The sequence below is a fragment of the Dasypus novemcinctus genome, chromosome 8, assembly GCF_030445035.2.
Source record: "Dasypus novemcinctus isolate mDasNov1 chromosome 8, mDasNov1.1.hap2, whole genome shotgun sequence".
Classification (NCBI taxonomy): Eukaryota; Metazoa; Chordata; class Mammalia; order Cingulata; family Dasypodidae; genus Dasypus; species Dasypus novemcinctus.
Genome location: NC_080680.1, coordinates 86,974,296 through 86,983,096, shown reverse-complemented (window position 1 = coordinate 86,983,096; position 8,801 = coordinate 86,974,296). Strand labels below are relative to the sequence as shown.

The 8,801-nt window shown below is 57.0% G+C and overlaps 1 protein-coding gene across 2 annotated transcripts in view; it reads left to right on the top strand.

The window, feature by feature from the left end:
- Positions 1–545: 545 nt before the first annotated feature.
- Positions 546–8,801, top strand: part of NCS1 (neuronal calcium sensor 1) — a 65,157-nt gene continuing 56,901 nt past the window's right edge. The window contains exon 1 of one of the 2 annotated variants that reach the window (XM_012526988.4): positions 546–715. In XM_012526988.4, the coding sequence (XP_012382442.1) occupies positions 712–715 (4 nt within the window). In that variant the 5' untranslated portion in view covers positions 546–711. Of the gene's footprint in view, positions 716–1,385; positions 2,107–8,801 lie in introns of those variants that run through there. The other variant, XM_058302219.2, reaches the window with a different exon arrangement.

The window sequence follows — 8,801 nt, the reverse complement described above, 5'->3', positions numbered from 1 at the left end:
GAGTTCTATAGGTCTTCACGTCCTCCTGTTATCACTGTCTCCCCAGCAGACCTGGGTCCGGTGCTGGCTCCCCCTCCTCCCAGGCAGCAGGCTCAGGCTGGTTGGCCCACTACGGGCCCTTCATGGGTGAGCTGGTCCTCACAGCTGAGACACCTGCTTGCGAGTATAAACCAGATCCCTCAGCTGGGGGCACAGCTTCCTCTTCAAAATGAGCTGGCACAAGTCTGTGAGTCTGTCCCCACCTGAAGCCTTCCTGGAGTGGCAGCTTGGGCCTCCTCAGTCTAGAAGGCCGGGCCTCAGCCCAGACCAGGCCTTCAGGGGAAAAGCTGGAGCAAAGCCTGTTTGGAGGTAGGATGGGTGTTGAAGGCCAAAAGCACCGGAGACCCTGCTTAGGGTCTCTGTCTCCCCAGTTCCTCTGAGCTTCCTGGAACCCGCCCTCCAGGCCTGAACACTGTGGGGCTCGGGGAAGAGACCGTGCCCATTGCCTCATCCCTAGCTGGTCTCCACACCTGTCCAGAGCAGAGGGGGGTCTCCCTAACGCCTGCACCCGCGTGACTCCTTCTCGGTTCTTCGTTCACAGAGGCGTGCTGAGTGGCTTCTGCCGATCAGGTGGTCTGCTGGGCCCTGGAGGGACAACTACAGATAGGACCAGAATGCCTACGGAGGCCCTCACCGAGCTCAGATCCTAGTGGAGGGGACGGCAGTGACACAATGAGTAAGTAAAATATGTGTTCAGTTTGTGCTAGCTGCCAAGGAGAGAAAAAAATAAAACAAAGCAGGGGAAAGGGATAGGAAAGGTCTCAATGTGTAGACATCTTAGGTGGGGTGGCCAGGGAAGGCCATGTGGGGCCGCCTTGCCAGCCTCACTCACCACCTCTCCTTCAACTCCTGTCCTCTGAGCGTCCCTCCAACCCAGGGACCAGACCTGCGCCGTCACGCCCTGCGTCAGCCCCTGAGTGACCGGGGGACAGAGGCCCACCTTCTCGGGGAGAGAGGGGCTTTCCAGGCCCTGCCCCTCTCTCTGGCCTCTGTCAGGCCTTTCCCCGGGAGCCCTGTGCCTCTGGCTCTCAGGCCTCACTTCCCTCCTCCAGGTTTTCTGAGACAGAACACTCTCCCCACCGCGCTCCCCTCCTCACCCTGCGCTTGGAGGTCACCTTTCCCCAGGCCGCGGGTAGGTGTCCCCACCATGTTAGCGCCATGTGCACAGCCGTGCCGTGGGCACCCGGGGGTCCGTGCTGTTTACCGCCCGGGCCTGGCGCCCAGCGTGTGGAATGAATGAACTGCAGCGGGCTGGGACTTGGCCTCGCTCGGGATCCTTCTCCGCCTCACTCCACCTTAGAGGGGGCTGAAGAGCGGGAGAGCCTGTCGAGGAGTGGGGGTGGCGAGTGTGACACCCCCGCCCAGGGCGCGGCGAGGAGAGGGGATGCCCCTCTGCCGGCCCCGGCTCAGTCCTCGCGGAGCCCCGGGTTCTGCGCGCCGAGGGCCTGGCGGAGCGGGTGCGGGGCGGGAGGAGGCGCCGGGCGCTGAGTGGCGGCTCCGCGTCCACCTCTCGGCGCGCGGGTGCGGGCGGGAGGCGGGGAGCACAGGGGCGGCGGCGAGCGGCGGCGCAGCAGCGAGCATGTGCCGCCGAGCCCAGTAACCAGGGACGACCGCGGGAACGGAGCGGCGGGCCGGGTCGGCGCCGAGCCCAGCGCAGCTCCGCGCCGCGGCGCCCGGAGAGGGCGGGAGCGGCGGCCAAGGGCGGCGGCGGGAGGGCCGGCGCCCTCGCCCGGGCCTGCCGAGCGGCTGCCCCTCGTCCCGGGCCCCCGCGCTAAGCCCCGGGCGGCCGAGGAGCGGTGAGCAGCGCAGCGCGCCGGAGCCCCGCGCCCGGGCCGCGCGGGCACGGCGCAGACAAAGGCTCGGCCGCGGCCCGACCCGGCCCGGCCCGCCGAGCCCTCCGCGCGCCCCGCCCGCGGCCGGACCCGGCCCGCGCCGGCCGAGACGCTACCGCTGGGCGCCCCGACGGGGTCCGGCCCGGGGGGCGGGGGCCGCGGCCGCCGAGGATGGGGAAATCCAACAGCAAGTTGAAGCCTGAAGTTGTGGAGGAGCTGACCAGGAAAACCTACTGTGAGTGTCGGTGCGCGGGACCCCAGCCCAGTGGCCCCCCGCCCCCGCGCTTTCTCCTCCCCCTCGCGCCCTTCCCCCAACGCCTCGTCACCCCCAAACCCTCATCGCTCGTCCGAGCCCACTCTACACCCCTCTCAACCACGCATCCCTCCCCCTGTCACTCCCTACCCTGCCTCCACACACCCCCGAGGTTCAGGGGCCGCGCCCCCAGCCCCATACCTGGCCCTATTGTTCTAGCCCCCCGCCCTCCCCAGCTCGGGACGTGTGCTGCCTGTCAGCGTGCGCAGGGCCACCCCCAGGTCGGGCGGGAGACCCCCAGCCCACCTGTGTCCCCCTCTCTGCAGAACTGTGGGAAGAGGCAGGGGTTGCTCTAGGGCAGGGGCGGTGGTCCGGGGAGGGGGCGCTCGGTTGCGATGTGGCTCCAGCTGTGCGGAGTCGACTGGCACGAGCCAGGCTGGGTGGGTGATTCATGCATCACGATGCTGCTGCTGCTGCTGCTGGGTTGGCCTGTCGCCCCCTCCCTGGCCCCAGATCGTGTGTGGGGGGTGGTGAGATTTGTCAGAGCTCTGGGCGGTGGCGGCTGGGTGGGGAGGGGTCCTGGGCACTGTGCTGGCTGCAGGATTTACAGGCTAAATTCTCCTCTGGCCCAAATTTCACCTCCCCCTTTTCTATCTCTATATGTCCAACTGCAAAATGAGTTTACACAGCCATAGGTGATCTAGTCAAGCTGATCATTTAACCATTAGGGCACCCAGAAGAGGAGGGTCTGTAAAATCTCAGACTTTTCTGGACTAGACCTAGGGTGCCTCTCTCCACCACTTGCCCAACTCCCCAACTCTCCAGTTCCCCTGCATCTCCAATTTCTCTGGCTTCTTCCTTCCTTGCAGCCTCTCTGGAGATGCCCTGGTACGTTAGGGGTTAATGGTACTGGGTCCCAACCATGTTGTCTTTTTTGGGGCTGGACCTTGTGTCTTCCAGGACCTCCACTTGGGTGTTTGATTTGGGAGGGAGACAGTGCCCCAGGGTTCATGCTGGAATTCAGAGTCCCTTCCCTGGGCAGCTGTGTGGGCCCAGCTCCCTAGCACTCTCCCGGGAGGCAGCAGATTGACCGCCAAACCAGGGTGTTGATGGAGGCAGGGGAGGTAGCTTCTGATGGTGCATTGCACAACCTCTGCTCCCCCCCGCCACACACACTTTCCCCCTATTGGTCTTCTGGGCGCGTTTGCAGGTCTATCCATGCCCACGCTTCATCTCTGTGCCCCTCAATCCATGTGCTTAGAACAAAGGGGTCTTTCCTGAGTGGGTGCTTATCTGCTGAGGGAGAGGAACTGGTCTTCCCCATTTGAATTCTGCAGCCAGTTCACCTCCCAGTAGCTAATCTGTGAAGGGGTGAGGCTCTGAGAACCAGGGACTTTGTTCATTTTGCTCTTACCCTTTTCCCCCAGTTTGGGGGTGATCTTTTCCAGTCTGCTGTTTCGTGACATGTGCTGGGGTCACTTTCAGGCTCGGGCCAGATGTGGCGGGCAGCCGTCAGGCAGGCAGCAGATGGGCCCTGTGCCCAGGAAGGCAGAGGGTACCGTGGGCTTCACCAGGAGGCATCCTGGATTGGAGCGGGGAGTAGCCCCGAGAGCCGGGGGAAGCCAGCGTCCTGCTGGCGGAGAACGTCACGTGCTGAGCTCTTTGCATGTTTTAGCGCAGTGAACCCTCTCAACAGGCCTATGAATGGCTGTATGGCGGGTACAGTTACTATCCTCCTTTACAGACGAGGAAACCAAGGCTCAGGGGGGCAAAGTGGCGTGCCCAAGATCCCACGGCCCGTCATGAGGCGGTGCCAGCATTTGAGCGCAGGTCTGGCTGGCTCCCCGGCTATGCCCAGTCAGAGACCTCGGAGCACATGCCTAGAGGTCAGGAGGGGCCTTTCCTGAGTGTCACTTACGGGTTTCTGCTGTGAGCCCATGAAGGTGGATTCTGCAGGGGAAGGGCTTGGGGCACTCCTTTCATCCGTCCCCCTCTCCCTGGACAGGTCTTTCAACTGTGAGAATAGTTGAGTCAACAAGTCTTTGTTAGGAATGGGCCCGCGTGCTGTGCTGGACTATTTTTAAAGGCCTTCAGAGACATGGAACAGTTTTGCTCAGGGAGAGCTTGGGCACTTTTCCTCTGTAGAAACCCTTATTAGGGTTGGACAGGCAGCTGTCGTGGTGGGTTCATTTGCCTCCGGTCCGTCTCTTTTGCTGAGGCTCGCTCCCTTGGGCAGGGCCTTGTCTGTTTGGTTAACAGCTGGCTGTACCTGCCACCTGTTGGCACTTAGCAAGTCTACAGATATTTACTGAATGAAAAGTCCCCCAATAAGAAAAGTAGAGAAAGCCTCTGGCTTGGTTCTCAGACCCCTAGATGGGCTTCCTTTTAGTGGATCCACCTGTTCTTTGTTCCGGGAGATGTGGGCTCAAGAGAAGGACTCCTTAGGAAGGACTCTCAAAGTCAGAACCTTCTGGAGAGCTTGTTGCCTATGAGGATGCTCCCAGAGTTCAGATGCATTAGGTCTGGGCTGGGGCCGAGCAACTGGCTTCCTTGACAAGGGTTTGTTGTGCAGATGGTGGCTCCAGGGAGCCCAGTTGAGAACCATCGTTGTCAGAGGGTCCTGGAGTAAGCATCCTCTCGTGTCCCAGAGCACCCTGTGCACAGCCGCCCACAACTTGGAGCGCGGCCCAGATGGAAGCCCCAGATGTTCCCATCTGAGTCGGTGCTGGGTACCATCCTTGGTGGCAATTCTTCTGCTCCGTGGAAAGGACGGTCCTGGTGGTCTGTGTGTGAGGAAGCAGAGGGTCTGAAAGTTCTAGCTGTGTGGCCCTTGCCAGAAACGTCTGGAGAAAAGCCTTCATATTTCAGGCTTAAGACTGCAGAGCTGGTGTTTTTCTTCCTCTGCAGATAAGATATTTGAAACTGTCAGTGCTTCATATCCCAGTCCTCACCCTTCCTGGCACAGTTCACGTCTGGGAGCAGCAGGAGGTTAGTGCAAGGTGGAGGCGGCCCCTGCTCAGCCGAGATGCACAGAGCAGTGATAAGTGTTGCCAGCAGTCTGGTTTCTTTAAGTTTGGCCCACTTTCTCCCAGCTTGTTGGCGAGGCTGTTGGCATCCCCATGTGCCCATGCTGTGGGCAGCCCATTGAATATGCCAGGCCCCTCACCTAAATGAACCTCAATTTACTCATCTGCAAAATTGGTATGATCATGGTACCTGACTACGAGGGGATGTGAGGAATCCACAGAATAATTCACATACAGCATTGAGCCTAACACCTGGCAGCCAATCACTGTTAACATTGCTGGTTTTGACTACAAAATTCAGCTCCGTGTTGAACTGGTCTGACATATGTTGTGGGCAAATTTCATCTCCCCATGGAGAACCTTCCTACTGCCCTGACCTTTGTGCCTAGCACACTGTAGGCATTGGAAAGTTGAATTTCTAACTGGTTTGCCCGAAGCTTAGCTGGGTTGTGTTTTTACCTGCAGCACTCTCCCCCATCCCTGCTTGTTAAGTGAGTGCTCACTCTGTGCCAGGCACTGAGATAAAGCAGTACACAAAAGAGATAATTCTTGCCCTCAGATGGAAACTAGCCAGGTATTCCAGAAAACCAAGCTTATAGAACTCAATTCATTTGTCATGATGCTGGCCCAAGAGGCAGCAGCCTCTACCCTCCCTCCTTCTCCTTATCTCCTCCCCGTGACACTCAGAGGTGCTCCCCAGGGACCCTCCGTCCATCACTTTCTCCTTGTTGCTCTTGGTCAGCCCAGGCTCTGCTTTGACCTTGCTCGTCAACCTTGGGCTCTTCCTCTTTTTTTCTAGTGCCCACATGGTGCCTGGCACGCAGCAGGCTTGTGGAGGGAAGGAGCGGGTGGGAGGTCTAGGCAGCGGGCAGCTAACACCTCCGTGATCCAGACAAGAGAATGGGTCTCTAGCTCAGGGTCAGAGTCCTGGCGTTGAGGGATGCTGGGTGTCAACATCTGGGCTCTTGGGTCTCTGGTTTTGGGCTGGTCCTGGAACCATGGTGGGGGGCAGTCCCTTCCTATAGGATAAGGATATTCTCTGATCACTGCTCCCCCTACCATCTCTGCTTGACCACACAGCACAAGACAGTACCTTGGGGACGGGAGGCTCTATCCATCAACCATCTTGGGACGAATGCAGGAGTCAGGTGGCCACTTCGTGAGGGCGAGGACCCCCAGCTAAGCAAGGAATAAACCCCCAAGGAGAAGGAAGGGCCAGAGGTTAGATTTTTAGCACCAGGGTGGGGCATCTGGGTGAGAAATGTCAACTCTGTTATTAGGAAGGAACTCAGCGTCCCGGGAGAGTGGGACTGGGTTCTCACTCAGACTCTGTGACCTTGGGCAAGTTGCTTAATATCTCTGAGCGTCAGTTTGCTCATCTGTGACATTTGCCCCCGCAACTCCATGGACCAAATGGGAGAGTGCTAGGAGGTCTAGAGAGCTGGCCCGAAAGGGAATGGGGGTCGTTTGGCAGCAGAGCCTCCAGGATGGAAGTGGGGTTCAGAGGTGCCGGGGCAAGCATCCTGGTCCTGGCCCTTTCCTTGGGCAGGCCTCTTCTCACCGAGCTTCGCTTAACCCCTCTAGAAAATGGGCATCATAGGATGCCCCAGAGTTGGCGAGGATTCAGGGCAGGTGGGGGCTTAGCACAGTGCTTGGTTGGCAGGGCCCTTTAAACCTCCATGGCAGTGACTGGTCCTGAGGACACAGCTCCTCCATCTTCCCGAGCAGGACGGACAGAGCTGGTCTGCAGCCTGCCGTATGGTCGTGCAGAGGGAGAGATGAAGGGTGGAGGGGGCAGAACCCAGGCCTCTTCCTCACCGGTCTGTTCCAGCTCTTTCTGTTTCCTTGGGCCTCACATTATATGGGCCTGTGCTCCTCCTGCTCCCCACCCCATCCCAGAGGGTTCTCGCATCGTTCTCGCATCTTGCCGTGTCAGGTGAAGGCCAGTTCTCCCAGTGGGGACCTTGGGATTGGACCCAGCTTCCTCTGCTCCCGAGGCCAGGCCTGAGCCTTAGGGCAGGGTGGGGATGGCGGCAGTGGGAGATGCTACTGGCGGGGGACCCGCTCGGGTCACCACCCTCACCAAGGGCCATGGAGGCCATGGGAAGAAATTAACATTTTCCACCATCAGTGGTTTGTCATGAAAGGGTGGTGCCTGAGACACATTAGATTTGGGTTTGGATAGATCATTCTTGGCTACAGTTGGAAGAATGGATTGGAGGAAGGGATGGTAGTCGAAGCCAGGAATGATCATGGTGACGAACTGGAGCATCCGTGGGAATGGCATAGATCCCAGATGTATTTAGGAAGAAGACTCAGCGGGACTTGGTACATCAGTATCATTATCTTATGAAGTTGGGATTATATACTTTTTATTTTCTAATTTTTTTCAAAGCTAACAATTGTGAATGTTTGTCCATATTATTAACTATTCTTCCAAAACATGAATTTTTAATGGCTGCATCATATGAATGCAATGCATTTTATTTAATTCCTTGCCGTTGGGCAGTTACGCTCCTTCTGTGTCCCCTCCCCTCCCATATAAGCAGTGGTGTGATAAGCACATATCTTTGCTCATATCTCTTCTTAAAGATACATTCCCAATAACGGGGTTATGGAGTTCAAGGTGGGGATATTTTAAAAGGTTTTTGAGTAAAAATTACAAAATTGCTCTCCAGAAAGTATGTTCCAATATACATTTTCAGCATAAGTGGATGGGAGTACCTATTTCACTGCATTCTTGCCAGCACTAGGTATTATTGTTTTTCTTAATCATTGCCAATTTTATGGGGAAGAAAAAAGGCAGCTCGCTGTTTCAATGTTCATTTATTTGATTACTATTAAAAAGAATCCTAGAATATTCTAGTTGGAGAAGACTTTTGGGGTCATGTAGTCCATTGCCCTCATTTTCAAATGGACTTAGAGAGGCTGAGAAGTGAAATATCTCTCCTAAGCTCACACAGCAGATATATGGCAGGAGCCTAGGACTCCAGTTTTCCTGATCAAGGCACCCCTCTTTGCCACACTGTCCCGCGTACTGGCCATCAGGGCGAGGATGGGGATGTGTTGCTTTCTTCACTGAAGTTTCTTCTGACATGGTTCATCTTGTCTTAAATATCTCCAGCTCTGTGATATGGGAAAAAGACCCCACAACAGTATAAATTAAAAAGCACAGCCTTGTTACTGTCATTACAGGATGAAACCATTTGCACATCTTGTGTGTGGTCTATTTACCAAGCAGAGAACATCATAAATTAATGTGCAGAATTTCCAGTTAGCTTGCAATTGGGGCCAGATTCGTGACTGAGGGTAGGACGCAGTGTTGAGAGCGTGAAGTTAGCCAGGCCTGGCTTTAAAGGCTAGCTCCTTTTTCTGGCTGTGTGACCCTAGACAAGTCCCTCACCTGCCAAAAGCTCTGGGGGCCTCCTGTGAGATGGGGATGGACAGCAGGCCTTTCCCATAGGGAGGTGTTGGGAAGCTCCTCCCCGCCCAGGGACTGGCACATAGTAAGTGGTCAGTAAATGCCTTACAGGAAGGAAGCTGTCCGTTGTTGGTGTCTGGGGTCAGCCAACCTCGGCACTGCCCTGAGCTGTCACTGGGCTCTCATCACAGGCTCCCGGCTCACGTTGGAAGTGGGCTGGCAAACATGGA